Source organism: Nerophis lumbriciformis, linkage group LG30 (genome assembly GCF_033978685.3).
Source record: "Nerophis lumbriciformis linkage group LG30, RoL_Nlum_v2.1, whole genome shotgun sequence".
Classification (NCBI taxonomy): domain Eukaryota; kingdom Metazoa; phylum Chordata; class Actinopteri; order Syngnathiformes; family Syngnathidae; genus Nerophis; species Nerophis lumbriciformis.
Genome location: NC_084577.2, coordinates 7,547,075 through 7,568,654, shown reverse-complemented (window position 1 = coordinate 7,568,654; position 21,580 = coordinate 7,547,075). Strand labels below are relative to the sequence as shown.

Below are 21,580 nucleotides of genomic sequence, written 5' to 3'. Positions count from 1 at the left end.
CAGCAGTGGTTTACGAACCACAGCACGTGGACCAAATGCGGCGTGCCGGCATCTTCAATTTCAGTTGAACTTCAATATGCAACCTGGCGTGTGGGGTGCTTTCTTATTAAACTTAAATACCAAAGGGTCTGACAGATACACATTTGTCACCGTCTTGTAGACAATGTATGAAACTCTGGTCACTGACCATGATGTGTACTTTCTTGGCACATCAACCACAACATTTAGCTATATGACCCAATCCAAATAACCTTTCCTCGCCATGGTGCAGAAAAACAAATTCAACAAGCACAAAAAGTTATCACACATGACACAACCTACTCACTGAACTTTGTGGATATTATAAAAAAAAAATGTCCCATCACCATAAACATTTTTTAATTACATATAAATCCACTGTAAGGCATGATGGGAAAAATGCAAAACACACTCTCCACACTTATCCATGTTTGACTTTTCGTTGCTTTATATTTTTGATCGATTACAAAGCTTTAAAGAGGTTGTCACGTGGTAAACAATGTAGGAGTTGAACTTTCACACATATATGGTTACCGGCTTTCAGCCCCCCGCCAAATTTTTTTAGCCCAATGCGGTGCCCCAGTCAAAAAGTTTGGACACACCTGGCACACAGTAATAGTCCAATCACAATCACCAAGAGCCTTAGAGTACATGTTTCCAAAGTGTCATTAAACGCACTATATGGAAAGTCAAGGTAAACAATCAACAGTAATATGGAGCTTACTGGTTGTAGTTTTGTAGAGAGCCTGGTCATGCACTGTCACCTTGATGGCAAAGATAGGATTTGCTTGGCCTAAGAAATGCTGCTTGTGCTCCGCCACTTTGCACTGCTCAAAGTACCGGTATGTTAAATATTAGTTCCTCCTTGTCTCCTTGCTGATACGCAATAAAAGGAGAAGGGGCGACCAGGAAGATTGCCAGTCACGACAGTGTGACGTGTTGTAGTTTAAAGCTGTTTCACGCATGCCTGTTATTGCAGATTAGGTCATGTATAGGCAAGCAGCTTGAAACACATGCCTAAATAAGGTAAGAAACATTGAATTCACATATTGAATTTAAAAAAATAAGTTGGAGCAGAGCACATACATAGGTGGCGTTCGTGGGGCTCTACCCCTTTCCCTCCTCACTCCTCTCTTCGTTAGCCACTAATTGTTGTAAAACGTTTTCAATAAAGTTAAAAGGTATGTTAAATGTTGATTTAACCCAATTCATTTGTCTTTTATGTATTTAAAACAATAATTATTCACTATAAAAATTGTTTTGTGTTCCCATTTTTGGTGTCCAACAAATTAATTGGATTTACATTGTTTCCAATGGGTAAAATTGTTTAAATGTTCATACTATTCAGCGGCCGAGTCATACCAAAGACTATAAAAATGGGACCCATTACCTCCCTGCTTGGCACTCAGCATCAAGGGTTGAAATTGGGGGTTAAATCACCAAAATGATTCCCGGGCGCAGCCACAAGGTGAGCAAGGGGATGGGTCAAATGCAGAGGACAAATTTCACTACACCTCGTGTGTGTGTGATAATCATTGGTACTTTAACTTTAACTTAACTTTTGAACAGACCCTTTGGATAGGATTAATGACAAAAACCGACATACCATTGTAGTTGAACGAACCCTGCCTTCTTCACACCCCATACACTGACACGGTTGTTAAAAACAACAGTTGGTATTTTAGACAAGTGGGACTAATAGAAGATCACATATTAACATTTCAGCTTTTTCTTTTAACAGGGACAAACAAATATTCAGAGTCTCCTGCTGATTACATCGAGGCTATAAGGAGGCACTTGCAAACAATTTTCACTTGCTAATTAATTTTCTGTTTACAATAATAGTGTTTTGATGCGTGTTAATGTACATTTTATGGTGTAATTATGTCGTTATAGTATAATATAACAATAATCTTTGTTTATATTTAGGTACAAGTCCCTTTGCCCCGAAACTTGGCCAAATTGGGAGGGTAAACTGTCTGATGGAGTCGCTACATTGGTCAAGCACCTTGGATACAAGCCTGAAGACTACAAGCTGGGCAGGTCATTAACACACACGTTTCTATAAGAAAACACACATTATTGTTAAGTTATTTTAGTTCAAAGACTAAGTGCATCTCATCGGATCAATTTGCAGATCAAAAATCTTCATCCGTTTCCCAAAGACCTTATTTTCAACCGAGGAAGCCCTAGAGGTCAGGAAGCATAGTCTAGGTGAGGGCCCATGACATTGCTGATGTTATAAATGAATATATTGCCCCTCTAATTTAATCCATCCATTATTTTATCCCATTGTAATCTCTCAGCCACGAAGTTGCAAGCAGGATGGAGGGGCTACAGCCAAAAATCCAAGTACCAAAAGCTTAGAACTTCAGGTGAGGAATTGTTTACTTTCTTTTACTGTCACCTTAGTGCATTGCATTTTTGTAATGTTTTTAACAATTATAAAAAAATGTTTTCGATCAGCTATTGCCATCCAGGCATGGTGGAGGGGAATCTTGGCCCGGAGGAGGGCTCGGCGTAGGCGGCAAGCTGCTGACACCATCCGCAGGTACAAACCGTTAAGTTAAACCAATAGTCTGGAGTGGAACCTTTTTATGTCGAAACCTCTCGAACTGGCTGACTGAAGCAGTTGCCAACATAACCAAAACCCAAACTAGCAGTTCCTTGCACATTTACTTGTGACTTTGGCCAGAGACATAAGGAAAATGAGCAATACTAAAGGATTTGTTTTAACCTAAGGCAGTTTGTTGACATGGTTTTCCATAATTTGTGCATATTTCTAAATACTACAACACATACGGCATGAACAATAAAGATCTTTTTCTGGGAGATAACCCAAAAAGTGGGCAGACATGCATTTCAATGTCAACTTAAGCATTGGGGCGGCATGGCGTAGTGGGTAGAGCAACCGTGCCAGAAACCTGAGGGTTGCAGGTTCGCTCCCCGCCTCTTACCATCCAAAAATCGCTGCCTTTGTGTCCTTGGGCGGGACACTTCACCCTTTGCCCCCGGTGCCACTCACACCGGTGAATTGAATGATGAATGACAGGTGGTGGTCGGAGGGGCCGTTGGCGCAAATTGCAGCCACGCTTCCGTCAGTCTACCCCAGGGCAGCTGTGGCTATGAAAGTAGCTTACCATCACCAGGTGTGAATGATTGATGGGTTCTACATGTAAAGCGACTTTGGGTACTTAGAAAAGCGCTATATAAATCCCAGTTATTATTATGTGCTTTTTAGTACTGTAAAGATCACTGGACCTAGCCTTGACAAATTGGTCGAAATAAACAGCACTAACTTAATTAAACAGGTTCCAATGTTGTGCTTTTACAGACCTTTTGGAAGTATAATTGATAATCCATATTGAGATCAGGTTTTGGTGTGTGTTATAAGGTTGCACCAAAAAAACTGATTTACATCCGAATTACGATTCTTATTCATCCCTATTCTAAATTGATTCATAATTTCAAAACTCAATTAATATATATATATATTTATATATATATATATTTTTTTTTTAAAGAATCTCTTTAAAAAAATGTTTTTAGGCCATCTCCATGGAACCAGAAGGAGCTTTTTTAACCTGTAACCTGTTTTAAATACATTGCAAGAATCGTGACCCCAGGAATTGGATCGAATCATTAGGTGCCCAAATTATCACACCCCTAATGTGTTATGTAATTTTGTATCTTTATTATCACACCTAGGTTCATCAAAGGATTCATTTATCGCCACAAGGAACGCTGTCCGGAGAATGAGTATTTTCTGGATTATGTGCGTTACTCCTTCCTCATGACACTGCGAAGGAATCTGCCAAAGAATGTTCTTGACAAGAGCTGGCCAACACCTCCAGCAGCTCTTACAGAGGTAGGGCTTACCCACAGTTTAACAACATGGTGAAGCGCTACACTTTGGTGACACATAAAGCCCATATCCGATAAGGAAGGAGCCAATAGAAATTGTTTGGAAGAGGGAAGGTCACAGTGTCACATTCACTACAGGCTAATAGGATTGACAAGCATACAATGATATTGCCATCAAACAAAAACATGTAATTACATTTTCTGTGTCTTTAGGCCTCGGAACATTTGCGCAAGCTTTGCATGCAGAACATGGTGTGGATCTACTGCAAGAAAATCAGTCCTGAATGGAAACACCAGGTGAGACTTTGTGAGCCACAATATTAGGCTTAGTAGCAGCCATTCTCAGACTCCGGGTCAGAACCGGATTAAGCTAAAAAAAAAATAAAAAACACTAATTGGATGTTACTGACTAGACCAGCGGTCGGCAACCCGCGGCTCTAGAGCCGCATGCGGCTCTTTAGCGCCACCCTAGTGGCTCTCTGGAGCTTTTTAAAAAATGTATGAAAAATGGAAAAAGATGAGGGGGAAAAAAATTTATTTTTTGTTTTAATATGGTTTATGTAGGAGGACAAACTTGACACAAGCCTCCCTAATTGTTACAAAGCACACTGTTTATATTAAACATGCTTCACTGATTCGAGTATTTGGCGAGCGCTGTTTTGTCCTACTAATTTTGGCGGTCCTTGAACTCACCGTAGTTTGTTTACATGTATAACTTTCTCTGACTTTCTAGGACGTGTTTTGTGCCACTTCTTTTTCTGTCTCATTTTGTCCACCAAACTTTTAACGTTGTGCATGAAAGGTGAGTTTTGTTGATGTTATTGACTTGTGTGGAGTGCTAATCAGACATATTTGGTCACTGCATGACTGCAAGCTAATCGATGCTAACATGCTATTTAGGCTAGCTATATGTACATATTGCATCATTATGCCTCATTTGTAGCTATATTTGAGGTCATTTAGTTTCCTTTAAGTCCTCTTAATTCAATTTATATCTCATGACACACTATCTGTATGTAATATGGCTTTTAATTTTTTGCGGCTCCAGACAGATTTGTTTTTGTATTTTTGGTCCAATATGGCTCTTTCAACATTTTGGGTTGCCGACCCCTGGACTAGACATACAGTATGCATAACCTACTTTTGAAAATACATTGCATACTTGTATATTTTTCCCTGCTTATCTGTTTTTGGACGTAACTAGTCTTCTTCATTCAAAATTAAGTACAGTGGAAACCGTTTAAGTTGGTCTTGTTAATGTTGAAAAATCTAACTATATCGACCAATTTATCAAGTCCTGGTCCACCTTGTTCTTCCTATTACTCACGATCGACAAGCGGCGTAAAACAACAGCAACATAACTATGCAGATGGTACAGCACCCATCCAGAAACTTAAGGGTTCCTTGTACGGATCCAGCTTCTGCCATCCGAGTTACTGCCATTGTGTCCTTTTTTTGGGGGGGGGGGGTTAGCCGCTTTAGCCGCTAGATGGCAGCAGAGCGCTTGAAACATTGTTGAAAGGGTCTTAGTATGATTTCTACTTTCAAAACACTTCCTTGTAGTCTACGTAACACGTAAGAGTGGTTCTTTGGGCAACATTTTGGATAGATTGTTTTACAGATTGTTTTATTGTTTATGCCGCTTTTGGACCATCTCTTCAGGATGCAACATTTTCTGGGCCGTCTTATTTACTTGTCCCCACTTCGACTGTATCTTCTCCCCATTTCATAGACAACTTAAAGACAGCATAAATCCATTTCAGGCGGTTACTCTCGTGCTGGTGCCCATAGTCAGGACGAAACATGGTGAGGCTTTGAGTTTTATGCTCCTAAAATCTGGAAAAGTCTTCCAGAAAATGTGAGACAGGCCTCGGCGTTGGCAATGTCCCACACTACAAAATAATAATAGTATGCATGATTCATGCAGATATATTATCAGATAAATCTCGGTATCGGCTGAAACGCAAGGCTATCTATGCCAAATTGGAAGTGGAAAAAGTTGTATCAGAACATCCCTAATAGAAACGTTGTGTTGGTTAGTATTTTTTAATTGCTACACACATTTATGGATTACATTGTACCAGATCTTTTGACATTGATGAACATTCTGATTTGAAATTCTAAATGTAATGTTTGAGGTCTATAGAGTTTCTCATCCATCAGCTTCATTGTGGTTGCTTCCCTGTTTAATGTGTTTGGCTAGATGGAGCAGAAGATGATTGCGAGTGAGATCTTTAAGGAAAAGAAGGATAACTACCCACAAAGTGTGCCCAAGCTGTTTGTCAGCACAAGACTCGGTAAGTCTTCTCTAATAGCCCTGGAAAATATTTAATTTCCTGCTGATTTTGTAAGTTTCCCCCTTTACTTTACTTTAATATTGACAAATGTCACGAAAAAACATTAAATTAAGGTTTTTAAAAAAAAAAGTATTTACTTAAAAGGGGCTGTTGCAACCTTTCTGCGAATGCCTAGAGGGCGCTAACTTTACAGAGTGTTGTTAAGGATAGGATTATAACCCGCCCTCTTCCGGCTTTTAGCACGTAATAATCTAACTACGCTGATACACACACACACACACACACAAACACACATGCACATTACCTTTGTGTTTAGTAGGCTAATGATAGCGATTTAGCAAGGTTTAGCTACTAACGTTAGCTATCATTGAATATATGGCCCATTGGTGTCAAACCCAAGTCCAGGGGGCATGAGTTGGCCTGCCACATCATTTTATGTGGCCCGCAAAAGCCTGGAAAAAATGTGCATCAATAAAATGCATCATCTTTCTATTTGTTCTTTCAATTTGGACAGAAATATTGCATGTGCTTTTAATTTTTATATTATCTGAGCATTCAAGAAACATTATAGTAACATACTGTATATTCCAAAATGTTTTATGTTGAAATAAAAATAAATACTTATGGTCTGCTTGTCAACCTGGCGTATGGTTTCAAAGGAAGTTATCCATCAATTTGTATGTAATATAATAATCAAATGCATAGGCAATTGTGTAATGATATCATGAGCCCATTATACATACATTTTCATATATATTTACTGTTACAGCGCCTCTGAGCTCAGCCTTAACTGCAATGTGGCTCTATATAAAAACGAGTTTGACACTCGTGCTTTAAATGAGTACAGTACATGGCTGGTGTGTGTGCATAAAAGAATCTTGCCAGTTCGTAGTGCATCAAATAATTAGTCTTAGATATTTAATGTATTTCTAAGGGGCTTAACTTATAAAAATTAGCAGGGGATCGAATTGTTATTACGTGCACTACCCACTGTACTCACGTGTCAACCCTCTTTCAGATGGTGAGAACATTAATCCCAAGGTCCTGCAGGCTCTGGGAAACGAGAAGTTGAAGGTAAGTGGAGTTTAGTTTTAGCTGGACCCGCAGGTTACTACAAGGTCTATTTACTCTTCCATTGTGTTTGCAGTATGGCGTGCCAGTCACCAAGTACGACAGGAAGGGCTACAAGCCTCGTCACCGCCAGTTGCTTTTGACCGCAAGCAGTGCCATTATTGTCGAGGATGCCAAGCTCAAGCAGCGCATTGACTATGATACTCTTAAAGGTCGCAGGACGACTGACAGATTACTCATTTCCCATGAATGGGATACCGTTACTCATTCAATTTTCCTGTGCAGGTATCTCTGTCAGTTCCCTCAGCGATGGCCTGTTTGTTCTGCACGTGCCCAGTGACGACAACAAACAGAAGGTAGGACGGATAGCATTCAACCACAGTGTGTTTTGTGCAACACAATACCTCAATATCCGGGTGTTAAACTGTCTCTCCAGGGAGACGTGGTTCTACAAAGTGACCATGTGATAGAGACGTTGACCAAGATTGCCATCTGTGGCAACAAAGTAAACAGCATCAACATCAACCAGGGCAGGTAAGAACTAAAGCCCGTTGTATACTCTCGCGTCACGTAGCTTGCGTAAGCGCCGCCGTCTTGCCCCCTCCTTCTGCGTACCTTTCCGCAAGCCTTACGTGCACCTCCTAAAAATTCTATGTTTGCGTCTGTTATTGGTCAGTTTTTGCTAAGGTGGGTCCTCGACCACATAAGAGAAGAGTTTGTGTTTGACATACACAAATTATTGTATGAAATAATGCAACAATGATTAAACATTTGCATGAAAATTATATTGTGTTCTTCATATCTGGGTGCGCTTTAAAAAATAATGACTAAATATAAAGTTTTTCAGCTTATTGTGTTGTTGTGTCCAGAAGAAGTCACAAAATAAGACACTCTTTTTAACTTCTATTGCCAAACATCAATAACACATGACCATACACATAACACCAGCATGTCGATAAAATAGTTACTGAACACTATTGTTTATTTACAATTACATGATAGTTCTCTTTTGTCCCATGTCCCGAACAGCCGACTAGAGTTTCAAATAATAATAGCGACCTCTGTTGCGACTCTTTGTGGGGTTGCACAGTTCATTTTCACGACCGTGTTTTCTTCTGGTTTATGAGTAAAACGTCCATTAAAAGTAAACAGATTATTTCAGTGCAGACAAAGATGTTGATAGTGCGGTTGTCATCACTCTTTACAAAAAGTTAATATCTATTCAACGACAGTTTCGGCTGCTTCTTCAGGACACGCTGCCCCTAGTGTTTCGGAAGTGAATTACACGTCTGGCGCCACCCCCCACGGAAGAACTATAAATCAAACAAGACGCTGTCAGAGGGGACGCAAGCTACGTGACGCAATAGTATATTCCAGCCTTAAGGGGACCATTTGTAAACACATATAATGTACATAATCAGTGTGTTTTTACATAATACATAACACTTCAATCCTTGTTAGATTCATAATCTTTTTACCCAACAATTCAATTTTTTTTTTACTGAAAACACAAAAACTGTTTCATTTTCAATCAATCAATCAATCTTTATTTATATAGCCCTAAATCACAAGTGTCTCAAAGGGCTGCACAAGCCACAACGACATCCTCGGTACAAAGCCCACATACGGGCAAGGAAAAACTCACCCCAGTGGGACGTCGATGTGAATGACTATGAGAAACCTTGGAGAGGACCGCATATGTGGGTAACCCCCCCCCTCTAGGGGAGACCGAAAGCAATGGATGTCGAGTGGGTCTGACATAATATTGTGAGAGTCCAGTCCATAGTGGATCCAACATAATAGTAAGAGTCCAGTCCATAGTGGGGCCAGCAGGACACCATCCCGAGCGGAGACGGGTCAGCAGCGTAGAGATGTTCCCAGCCGATGCACAGGCGAGCGGTCCACCCCGGGTCCCGACTCTGGACAGCCAGCACTTCATCCATGGCCACCGGACCTGTGCCCCCCCCCCCCCCCCCCCCTCAAGGAAAAGGGGAGCAGAGGAGAAAAGAAAAGAAACGGCAGATCAACTGGTCTAACAGGGGGGCTATTTAAAGGCTAGAGTATACAAATGAGTTTTAAGATGGGACTTAAATGCTTCTACTGAGGTAGCATCTCTAATTGTTACCGGGAGGGCATTCCATAGTACTGGAGCCCGAATAGAAAACGCTCTATAGCCCGCAGACTTTTTTTGGGCTCTGGGAATCACTAATAAGCCGGAGTTCTTTGAACGCAGATTTCTTGCCGGGACATATGGTACAATGCAATCGACAAGATAGGACGGAGCTAGACCGTGTAGTATTTTATACATAAGTAGTAAAACCTTAAAGTCACATCTTAAGTGCACAGGAAGCCAGTGCAGGTGAGCCAGTATAGGCGTAATATGATCAAACTTTCTTGTTCTTGTCAAAAGTCTAGCAGCCGCATTTTGTACCAACTGTAATTTTTTAATGCTAGACATAGGGAGACCCGAAAATAATACGTTACAGTAGTCGAGACGAGACGTAACGAACGCATGAATAATGATCTCAGCGTCGCTAGTGGATAAAATAGAACGAATTGTAGCGATATTACGGAGATGAAAGAAGGCCGTTTTAGTAACACTCTTAATGTGTGATTCAAACGAGAGAGTTGGGTCGAAGATAATACCCAGATTCTTTACTGATTCGCCTTGTGTAATTGTTTGGTTGTCAAATGTTAAGGTGGTATTATTAAATAAATGTCGGTGTTTAGCAGGACCGATAATCAGCATTTCCGTTTTCTTGGCGTTGAGTTGCAAGAAGTTAGCGGACATCCATTGTTTAATTTCATTAAGACACGCCTCCAGCTGACTACAATCCGGCGTGTTGGTCAGCTTTAGGGGCATGTAGAGTTGGGTGTCATCAGCATAGCAATGAAAGCTAACACCGTATTTGCGTATGATGTCGCCTAGCGGCAGCATGTAAATACTAAAGAGTGCAGGGCCAAGAACCGAACCCTGAGGAACTCCGCACGTTACCTTAACATAGTCCGAGGTCACATTATTATGGGAGACGCATTGCATCCTGTCAGTAAGATAAGATAAGAGTTAAACCACGACAAAGCTAAGTCTGACATACCAATACGTGTTTTGATACGCTCTAATAAAATATTATGATCGACGGTATCGAAAGCAGCGCTAAGATCAAGAAGCAGCAACATAGATGACGCATCAGAATCCATCGTTAGCAGTAGATCATTAGTCATTTTTGCGAGGGCTGTCTCCGTAGCGTGATTTGCCCTGAAACCGGATTGAAAAGGTTCACAGAGATTGTTAGACACTAAGTGTTCATTTAGCTGCTGTGCGACAATTTTTTCGAGGATTTTCGAAATAAAGGGAAGGTGGGACACCGGTCGGTAGTTTACCATGAGGTCAGGATCAAGGTTAGGTCTTTTGAGCAGAGGATGAATAACCGCTTTCTTGAATGCTAGGGGAACAGTGCCAGAGGAAAGTGATAAGTTTATAATATTTAGCACTGATGGACCTAATAATACAAAAAGCTCCTTGATAAGTTTCCCAGGAAGTGGGTCAAGTAAACATGTTGTTTGTTTTATCCCACTTACACGCTGTAATAGTTCCTCTAATGTTATTTCATCAAAAAGAGAGAGACTATTTTGTATTGCAGTATCCGTCGTAGATACAGTTGTATCTGTGTTCATAGAACCCAGTTGTAGCTGGGATGCATTGTCTTTAATCTCCTTTCTAATGAGTTCAATTTTCTTATTAAAGAAATTCATAAAGTCATCTGCCGAGTGGGTGGAGCTATTGGGAGGAGTCCCTTGTTGGGTTAGCGATGCTACTGTACTAAACAAAAATTTAGGGTCGTTTTTGTTGAGGCGGATGAGATTTGAGTAATATTTAGCTTTAGCTAAGGTAAGCATGCGTTTATACGATATTAAACTATCACTCCATGCTTGATGGAAAACCTCAAGCTTGGTCGCGCGCCATTTGCGTTCCAACTTTCTACATGATAATTTATGAGCTCTGGTTTCCTCTGTAAACCATGGGGTGCGCCTTTTAGGGGCCCTTTTTTGTTTTAGCGGTGCTATACTATCAATGGTTTTGCGCAGGGCATTGTCAAAGTTGTTAGTGAGGTTATCAATAGAGCCGACATAATTTGGGAATGGTGCCATTACCGAAGGCAGTAGGTCAGCAAGAGTCATCGTTGTGGCGGCATTATTGTTGCGGCTGCTATAGCAGTTATTATTATTATTAGTTTGTTGACAATGAGTCAGAACTTCGAATTTTATAAGGTAATGATCGGACATTACTTTAGTATACGGGAGTACCATAACTTTGGAGGTGGTGACACCCCTGACCAGCACTAGATCTATCGTATTGCCGTTGCGATGCGTAGGTTCATTTATTATTTGTGTAAGACCACAGCTATCAATTATAGTCTGGAGCGCCACGCACTGAGGGTCCGATGGGGTATTCATATGGATATTAAAGTCCCCCATTATGATTATGTTGTCTGCGTGCGTCACTAGATCAGCAACGAACTCTGAGAATTCATTAATAAAGTCCGAGTAGGGCCCTGGGGGGCGGTAGATAACAGCCATATCGAGAGGCAGCGGTGCGACAGACCTCATAGTAAGCACCTCAAACGATTTGTATTTATTATTTAGGTTAGGGGTAAGGTTAAAGTTTTCATTGTATATTAGTGCGACCCCCCCACCCCTTTTAAGGGGACGGGCAATATGCGCATTCGTATAGTTAGGAGGAGATGCCTCATTTAGCGCAAACAATTCGTCTGGTTTGAGCCAGGTTTCGCTAAGACCAATGACGTTAAGATTGTTGTCTCTAATGACCTCATTAACTAATAACGTTTTGGGAGACAATGATCTTATGTTTAAAAAGCCCATATTATAAGTATTGGGCTGTTTTGACGAGTTTTTGTTTAAATTATCCGTAGTAGAAATATTAATAATGTTGCGTTTATTATACGTAGTGCACTTTAAATAGTTTCGACCATATCTAGGAATTGATACGACGGGAATTTTCAGATTGTTTGCTTGATGCTGCGATCGACTGAACGCATCATGATTTGCCACCTCAGTAGAATGCATATCTACCCCGGACACATTCACAACAGAAAACACATTATGTGAGTTGTGTGTTATTCTAAGAAAATTGCTATGCGTACAGGAATTATCCAGCCTGGTGCTGGCTAGTTCTAGCTTAACTGACTCCTCACCCGGACTAGCAGGCTCTGTAATTGCCTGTGACCGGGCTTGCTCTAGTGTAGTTAGTCAAATGTGACTTAAACAGTAGTCTATATTCTTAGACAGGATGATGGCGCCTTCCTGGTTAGGGTGAAGGCCGTCCCTCATCAGCAAGCCTGGTTTGCCCCAGAAAGAGGGCCAATTATCAATAAACGTTAGTCCCTGTTGTCTACAGAAGCTAGCCGATTTTGGCTGTTTGTTTACAGTATATAACATCACCAACACCACTGGCTTGTCATGGATATTACAATGTTTTGTACATGTGAAAGTCTCTGTGAATAAGAATCGCCAGGACAGTTTTCAAAAATGCAAAGAAGTAACCTTGTCATTTTAATGGCTCGTTGTTTCACAAATGTTCCATCAGTTTGCCTTTTTAGTGACAGCTAACTATCCCTGTGTTTCCCCTCCAGTATAACATTTACCGTGGGTCAAGGAAAAGAAGGGTGCATTGACTTCACACCTGGATCCGAACTGTTGGTGGCCAAAGCTAAGAACGGACATCTTTCTGTGGTGAGTGATCAAATTCTGAAGAATACACTCAAAATGAAAATCTGAACATATTGTTGTGAGCATGTATTCTACATAATTGAAATGTGCTAGGTTATTGCTAATGGATAAGCGTCCCCTAAGAGTAGTAGTGGTTATACTGTATTCCTGCGATATTCAAAGCTTCACTGTTCATAGATTATTATGGCCGACCAGACGTGATATACGGTAGTCACTGTCTGTTTGCAAATTTTGGTATCAATCTGACACCAAGAAAATACATTATTGACACTGATACTTTTTACCAGGGATGTCATGTGACAACTTTTTCAATTCCATTACCGATATTGCATTTACCAATATTGATCCGAGACGATACTGGCACCTTTATTATTTTGTAGTGTGGAATGTTAGAAAAGGTTTGATCATGTTAAAATTACTCAAAACAGAACCATCGTAAGCATGAAAAACACTAATCTTTTTTGTTAAAGGCTCGGTCAGGTTCCCTGTGATTAGCTAGTTTATGTTTGGATTGAAAAAATGCATCATTTTGTAACACGACAGAAAAAGAGAGATAAATCTACCATCTCCACTTCAGAAACTGTCGTTTAACAAGGTGCCTTTAGGACCAGTTTAATTTAAAACACAATTCCATACAAGATACATAAGTAGGGGATCCCCACTCAATCCCTCTATACGTTTTGAGGTCCTACTGGAAAACGTTGAACCCCGAATCTATAACCTTTACAAATGTTAACGATTTAATTTTTCTTCTGCTAATGAAAGTACATTGTTTGACTGTTTATTTATTTTTAAAAACTTGGTTAAAATGTTTTGTGTGTAAGTACCGTATTTTTCGGACTATAAGTCGTTTTTTTTCATAGTTTGGCCGGGCTCCAGTGCGACTTATATATGTTTTTTTCCTTCTTTATTATGCATTTTCGGCAGGTGCGACTTATACTCCGAAAAATACGGTACTGTTTTAGCACATTGATAATAATAACCGTGGGGCGGTATAGCTCGGTTGGTAGAGCGGCCGTGCCAGCAACTTGAGGGTTGCAGGTTCGATCCCCGCTTTCGCCATCCTAGTCACTGCCGTTGTGTCCTTGGGCAAGACACTTTACCCACCTGCTCCCAGTGCCACCCACACTGGTTTAAATGTAACTTAGATATTGGGCTTCACAATGTAAAGCGCTTTGAGTCACTTGAGAAAAAGCGCTATATAAATGTAACTGTCACTTCACTTCACAATAATTTTGGTCAACATAATGTGATATGAAAGTTTCATATCGTGACATCCCTACGTCGGACAGTAAGTTGAATGAAGCGGACACGTTTGTTACTGGATACTTTCTATTACGCTTCTGCCTTGGGAACTTTGTATCTGTAAGGAATATGCAACCATAATTGTTTGATATTTATGAATGAAAATAAACATTGTGTTTCAGACTGCAATATTGTTCTATTAAGAACACGTATTATGTATGTTTAGCTTGTTTGCTATTTTGTGTTTAGCTGTTGTGTAGCTGCTAGCTCCTAGTAGCCTACTGTATAGCTTACCATGTTTACCTTTTGTAAATAACTTCACTAAAATACAAGAAAATAGCAACCTCGTGTGCTTCTTGGAGGACATTTAGATGTTAACCGGCTGTCCAGCTTTGCACAAGTATACGCGCTGCAGGACCGATTGTATCGGAGCGCTTCTTCCAATACTTGCTTTTTTCTGTTGATATCCAATACATTTAACTATCAACAATGTAAAAAAAACACAGATATTTGGGAAAATGAACGGATGATAGAAATGAAAAATATCGATCTCATCACACACAGCTGATATGATTAAGAATTGTCACCTTTACGTGTCAAGACGTATCAAGCTGCTGTTTGGCACCAATCATTAAAGTTAGCGTTGTGACTTCCTGCTCCACTCCATGACGCCTTTTGTCCTTTGCGTTTTTTTTCCAGACTGCTCCCAGACTGAACTCCAGATGATTTTCACTCTTTCGTACGCACACGAAATAACGTACTCAAGGACACCGGCGTGCTTTTTCCCTTATGCAATCACTTGACCTCAGACCCTGCTCTAGCTTTAGCCAATCCGGTACCAGCCTGTCCACCACCACCACCACCACCACCACCACACCCGGCTGGCGCTCGCTGCCAATTAAAAGATAAACGATGCAGCAATACTAATGGAAATATTTATGTTTATATATTATATTTTTGGTAATAATACTGCCGCTGTTTGAATATTGTGATTTTATACGTGCGGCTAAGGAATAACAAATATTTTTGTGGGTTTTTGTTTTTTTTGTACGTTTCTTGTGATTTATTTGGGAACATGACCAAGCAAACCAAAGAAGGAGAACACAGCCAACTGAATGGGATTACCGTGCAGAAGTCAGGGTGTTGTCTTTTACCTCTTTTTAGTGCTTTTTTTTTTTTCTTTCCTTGCAACATTTCTTGATAGGTGAGAGAGCCTGTTTTTGCATGTAGACAAAGTGGACAACGCTATTGACAAGTAGGTGGCTATATACGTACTACTGAATTCATATTCATACAGCCAGGTGTGTACTCACATGATACGGAGGGTGTCGGTAATGAGGGAACAACTACATTTACTGTAAGCGCATGAAAAACTTGAAATGGATGAGTGAAAGTGACAAGAGAGATGATTGTGCTTTTCCCTTTGACTATATGCATACTTAACAGGGAAAGACACTTTCTCTATGTTTCCACATGTCTTCTCTGCTTGGCTGCTTGTGCTTCTTTATTGCAGCTTGTGTCGCGTTTAGCCAAACTGGTGTCATCATAAGCGGTGCCTGGTTCAAAGGTGTCTGATTAATAATTCAATAAGCCATTTTTATTTGACATTGACTAGAGTGGAGCTGAAAAGCCTTATAAGTCGCAAGTTAACTTTTCAAATGACTTTTTTTTTTTTAATCGAATGAAAGGATCGTGACTGCTGTTGAAGTCACCAGGATATAAACAGTTAGCATCGTGTTAGCTTGAATCGTGCTAGCTTAAAAAGTCTTCCAAACCACAATTGTTAGTAATTTAAGTTCAAGAGAATATTTTTTTTTAGTAAAAGGGTATCTTTATCTGGAAAATGCTGAAAAAAAAGCCAAAATATTAGGGGTGTCCAAATTTTTTCCAACAAGGAATAAACTGAAAGCATGCGGGCGGACATTTTGATCTTTTTTAAATGGGCTAAAAATAAAATAGGCTAGTCATAAACGGTGGTACTTAGTTTTTTTGTGCCCAACTTTTTGTTTTGCCAAACGTTTTTGTATACCATCTCAGTTATCATAAGGACAATCGACTTTTTGCCTGCCTATCATTTTGCGTAATCGAATACCTAAATCAAGAATGCCACGCGTTGGTGACTCAGTCTCTCTTTTTTTTTATTGAATATGATGCAAAAAAATCCACCGTGGGGCCAAAGAAGCCAAAAAAATTAATTTTTAGCAAAGTACGAAGGAGGGGTCTCCTCCCTCTCGACTCATCGCCGTCCTCCCCAGTCAATCAGTTATTTACCTTATTTTCCGGACTATAAGCCCCACCAGTATATAAGCCGCACCCACTAAATTTTTGAAAAAAATAAATGTTTTTCATATATTAGCCACATCGGATTATAAACCATATATATATATATATATGTATATATATATATATATATATATATACATATATATATATATATATATATATATATATATATATATATATATATATATATATATATATATATATATATATATATGTATATATATATATATATATATATATATATATATATACATATATATATATATATATATATAATTATCCCTACAAGCCTGCGAAACAGGCTTGTAGGGATGAAATAGCCTCTGTGTTTTTTCCTGACCTAATATATATATATATATATATATATATATATATATATATATATATATATATATATATATATATATATATATATACATATACATATACAGTATATGTACAGGTACATTTTGAAATGAAATATTTACATACATTAATTGTTTCCAAACGATTCCTGTAACACAACTAATCATACAGAAAAGTCATTGATGTCTTTTTTCATCCTTTATGAGATTAATAAAATGTTTTCCTTTTCTAATAAGGTTCAAGATGTTTATCAGGATTCTTCTTCCTTGTACTTTAGCACTTCGGGTTTTAGCAGTTTCTTAAAGTAGATCATTTTAGTACATTGTTTGATTTATTTGCTTAATCCATTCAATACTTTAGCTGTTAGCGAAGATGTTAGCAGCACCTTTGTATAAGCCGCAGGGTTCGAAGCTTGGGGAAAATGTAGTGGCTTATAGTCTGGAAAATAGGGTATTTGCGTTTCACCTTTCACTACTAAATTGTTCAACTATAATATTCTTGATTAAAAAAAAATACTTTGTGTTAATATTTTTAGGTGTTTGAATTGATTGAATTGATTAACTTTAGTTCTTGTTGGAAAAATTGCTTCGGGATTTTGTCTGAGTCGGTCTTTGTCGGACCTTTTGGAACAGATTACTTACAAAAAGCGAGGTACTTCTGTGTGTTGACCCCCGCAAATGTACAGTTTGGCATTCATTGCCCCTCATATTCTCGAATTTTGGTTTGACGACGCTATCTGCGGGGTCTAAAAGAGTGCTGCATATATTAATCCAGAAGAGGTTCCTGTCTCATAGTTAAATTCACTCAACATTTTCCAGCAGGCAAATGCTTAGACATGATTTGTTGTTGCGTAACTGTTTTGTAACTACCATACTTTGTTTGCCTGTAATTTTTTTTTTTTTTTGTAAAATTTAATTTTAAATGTGTTTAATAACTGAGAGGGTTTAGACTACCAGATCAAAAGTATGATTTTTTTGTTTTGTTTTCTGTTTTTTTTTTTAATTATTATTATTTCGCAGGCCAATAACAAAAAAGATTGGACATCCCTACTTTACATTGAACAGCAGGGCATGTAATGATAATAAAAATGCAGCTCATATAATAATATATTTCTAACCCTTAAAAACACATGTGACACCAATGGACGTTCTTAATGTAGACGGTTTCCCAATATTGGTTCCAGGGTTGTAGTTTTTGTAGAATCTACAAAAACTACAACCCTGGAAAAGAAATTCTGCTAATATACAATGTAGATTAGCAGAATTTTTTTTTTTTTTACTGATTGTGAGGTTGGTGCAATATGCCGAGACTGCTGCTTCACTAACAAGCCAAAGAACCATTTGATTTCTGATCATTATTTGTTGTATGATTTTGATATAGTTTTTTTGCTTTTAAATGATGGGATATTGTTTTATTTCTGAAGGGAGACTTATACATTTATAATTATAGCAGTATGTATTAATGTGTGTATCATTTGTGTACTGGTATGAATGAGACAGCCAAACCAAGTTTAGTCTGATGATTTGGGAAGACGAAACATTAAGAATTGTTTTCATGTGTTAATGTGCCTTGTTTGTCAGAGTGAGACCTCTTTGACAAAGATTGTTTTCTCACTGCTTTGCAAAAAAAAAAAAAAAAAAAGGTTTATTTCTGTGTAACAGTTTTATTCAAACAAAATCCTAAGATTTTTTTTTTTTTACCAAAACACTTCTGTTCTCTCTTCTGATCATTGTATAATCCAAGTATTCTAATTGAATTAATTATGCCAACACACTAAGAACCCAAAGATGCTATAGTTGTATTAAATACATTTGAAATGTAAAGTCAAAATAATAATTTGTATCAAACCTTTTTTGTGTGAAACTTTTGTGATGCCCTCCTCTCCTCTCCTCTCCTCCTCCACCACCACCAACACTACTACTTTAGCCAGTCACCAGAGTTGGACACTTTTTCTTTTGGTCCACTCCTCTTTGCAGATTCTCTCCGAATCCTGAATGTTTCGAGGCTGTCGCTTGGCAACACAAAGTTCCAGCCTTAGCAGAGGAACAAGCCACAAAGCCAAATGTTTCCACCTCCATGTTTGACAATACGGATGTTAGTGATGGATAAATGAAGCCACAGTGAGTGTGTGGCACACTCACTAGCTGTTCTGATACGGTGCAAAAGGAATATAAAACGCGCACCTCTGGTCAATGAGCCAAAAGTAAACGGGAAAAACACTTATTTGGCACTACAAGATGAAAATAATCCTCGATCATTTAGATTTAAAACAACGATGGTGACAAAAACTGATGCCGAACGTGGCCTGACACTCGTCTTTTAGTGTCATCTTAAGAAAATACAGGTTGATGGTCTACCTGGGGAGCATTGGTGCCTGACGCACCTCTACTGGTAGCTTGGTGCCACCTCTGTGGGACTAACTGGGTCATCAGCTGGCGACCACCAGTCATTAAAGCTGCGCCGCTTTAACGCCAGTACATCACCTGGTGGCGGAGCGATGGCAGGTACCTCTCTCTGCCACCCCCGCTGATGCCCTAGGATCATAGGTGTCAAACTCAAATTTGGCCCACCACATTTTAAGCGGTCCGCCATATTATTTTATTGTGGCCGGCCACCTCATATTATTGTGGGCTCCCACATTATTTTGTGTGGTTCGCAATATGATTTTATTGTGGCCACCCACATAATTTTATTGTGTGCTCCCACATCATTTTATTTTGGCCACCCACATCATTTTATTGTGTGCTCCCACATCATTTGATTGTGGTCACCCACATCATTTTATTGTGGGCTCCACATAATTTTGTGTGCTCCCACATCATTTTATTGTGTGCTCCCACATCATTTTATTCAATAGAATGATTGTGTGCTCCCACATCATTTTATTTTGGCCACCCACATCATTTTATTGTGTGCTCCCACATCATTTGATTGTGGCCACCCACATCATTTTATTGTGGGCTCCACATAATTTTGTGTGCTCCCACATCATTTTATTGTGGTCACCCACATCATTTTATTGTGTGCTCCCACATCATTTTATTCAATAAAATGATTGTGTGCTCCCACATCATTTTATTGTGGTCACCCACATCATTTTATTGTGTGCTCCCACATCATTTTATTCAATAAAATGATTGTGTGCTCTCACATAATTTTATTGTGGCTAACCACATCATTTTATTGTGTGCTCCCACATAATTTTATTGTGTGCTCCCACATCATTGTATTCAATAAAATGATTGTGTGCTCCCACATCATTTTATTTTGGCCACCCACATCATTTTATTGTGTGCTCCCACATCATTTGATTGTGGCCACCCACATCATTTTATTGTGGGCTCCACATAATTTTGTGTGCTCCCACATCATTTTATTGTGGTCACCCACGTCATTTTATTGTGTGCTCCCACATCATTTTATTCAATAAAATGATTGTGTGCTCCCACATCATTTTATTGTGGTCACCCACATCATTTTATTGTGTGCTCCCACATCATTTTATTCAATAAAATGATTGTGTGCTCCCACATCATTTTATTGTGGCTAACCACATCATTTTATTGTGTGCTCCCACATAATTTTATTGTGTGCTCCCACATCATTTTATTCAATAAAATGATTGTGTGCTCCCACATCATTTTATTTTGGCCACCCACATCATTTTATTGTGTGCTCCCACATCATTTGATTGTGGCCACCCACATCATTTTATTGTGGGCTCCACATAATTTTGTGTGCTCCCACATCATTTTATTGTGGTCACCCACGTCATTTTATTGTGTGCTCCCACATCATTTTATTCAATAAAATGATTGTGTGCTCCCACATCATTTTATTTTGGCCACCCACATCATTTTATTGTGTGCTCCCACATCATTTGATTGTGGCCACCCACATCATTTTATTGTGGGCTCCACATAATTTTGTGTGCTCCCACATCATTTTATTGTGGTCACCCACATCATTTTATTGTGTGCTCCCACATCATTTTATTCAATAAAATGATTGTGTGCTCCCACATCATTTTATTGTGGTCACCCACATCATTTTATTGTGTGCTCCCACATCATTTTATTCAATAAAATGATTGTGTGCTCCCACATCATTTTATTGTGGCTAACCACATCATTTTATTGTGTGCTCCCACATAATTTTATTGTGTGCTCCCACATCATTTTATTCAATAAAATGATTGTGTGCTCCCACATCATTTTATTTTGGCCACCCACATCATTTTATTGTGTGCTCCCACATCATTTGATTGTGGCCACCCACATCATTTTATTGTGGGCTCCACATAATTTTGTGTGCTCCCACATCATTTTATTGTGGTCACCCACGTCATTTTATTGTGTGCTCCCACATCATTTTATTCAATAAAATGATTGTGTGCTCCCACATCATTTTATTTTGGCCACCCACATCATTTTATTGTGTGCTCCCACATCATTTGATTGTGGCCACCCACATCATTTTATTGTGGGCTCCACATAATTTTGTGTGCTCCCACATCATTTTATTGTGGTCACCCACATCATTTTATTGTGTGCTCCCACATCATTTTATTCAATAAAATGATTGTGTGCTCCCACATCATTTTATTGTGGTCACCCACATCATTTTATTGTGTGCTCCCACATCATTTTATTCAATAAAATGATTGTGTGCTCTCACATAATTTTATTGTGGCTAACCACATCATTTTA

General features: G+C 39.0%; 1 protein-coding gene across 5 annotated transcripts in view; it reads left to right on the top strand.

The window, feature by feature from the left end:
- The window catches only part of LOC133572619 (unconventional myosin-Ic-like), a 153,438-nt gene extending 136,790 nt beyond the window's left edge, over positions 1–16,648 (top strand). For all 5 annotated transcript variants that reach the window (XM_061925452.2, XM_061925455.2, XM_061925454.2 and 2 more), the window contains 13 exons: positions 1,948–2,061; positions 2,156–2,232; positions 2,325–2,393; positions 2,485–2,569; positions 3,727–3,886; positions 4,096–4,179; positions 6,086–6,179; positions 7,198–7,253; positions 7,327–7,462; positions 7,536–7,606; positions 7,687–7,784; positions 12,902–13,001; positions 14,943–16,648. In XM_061925452.2, coding sequence (XP_061781436.2) covers positions 1,948–2,061; positions 2,156–2,232; positions 2,325–2,393; positions 2,485–2,569; positions 3,727–3,886; positions 4,096–4,179; positions 6,086–6,179; positions 7,198–7,253; positions 7,327–7,462; positions 7,536–7,606; positions 7,687–7,784; positions 12,902–13,001; positions 14,943–14,969 — 1,171 coding nt within the window. In that variant the 3' untranslated portion in view covers positions 14,970–16,648. The remainder of the gene's footprint in view (positions 1–1,947; positions 2,062–2,155; positions 2,233–2,324; positions 2,394–2,484; positions 2,570–3,726; positions 3,887–4,095; positions 4,180–6,085; positions 6,180–7,197; positions 7,254–7,326; positions 7,463–7,535; positions 7,607–7,686; positions 7,785–12,901; positions 13,002–14,942) is intronic.
- Positions 16,649–21,580: the final 4,932 nt, after the last annotated feature.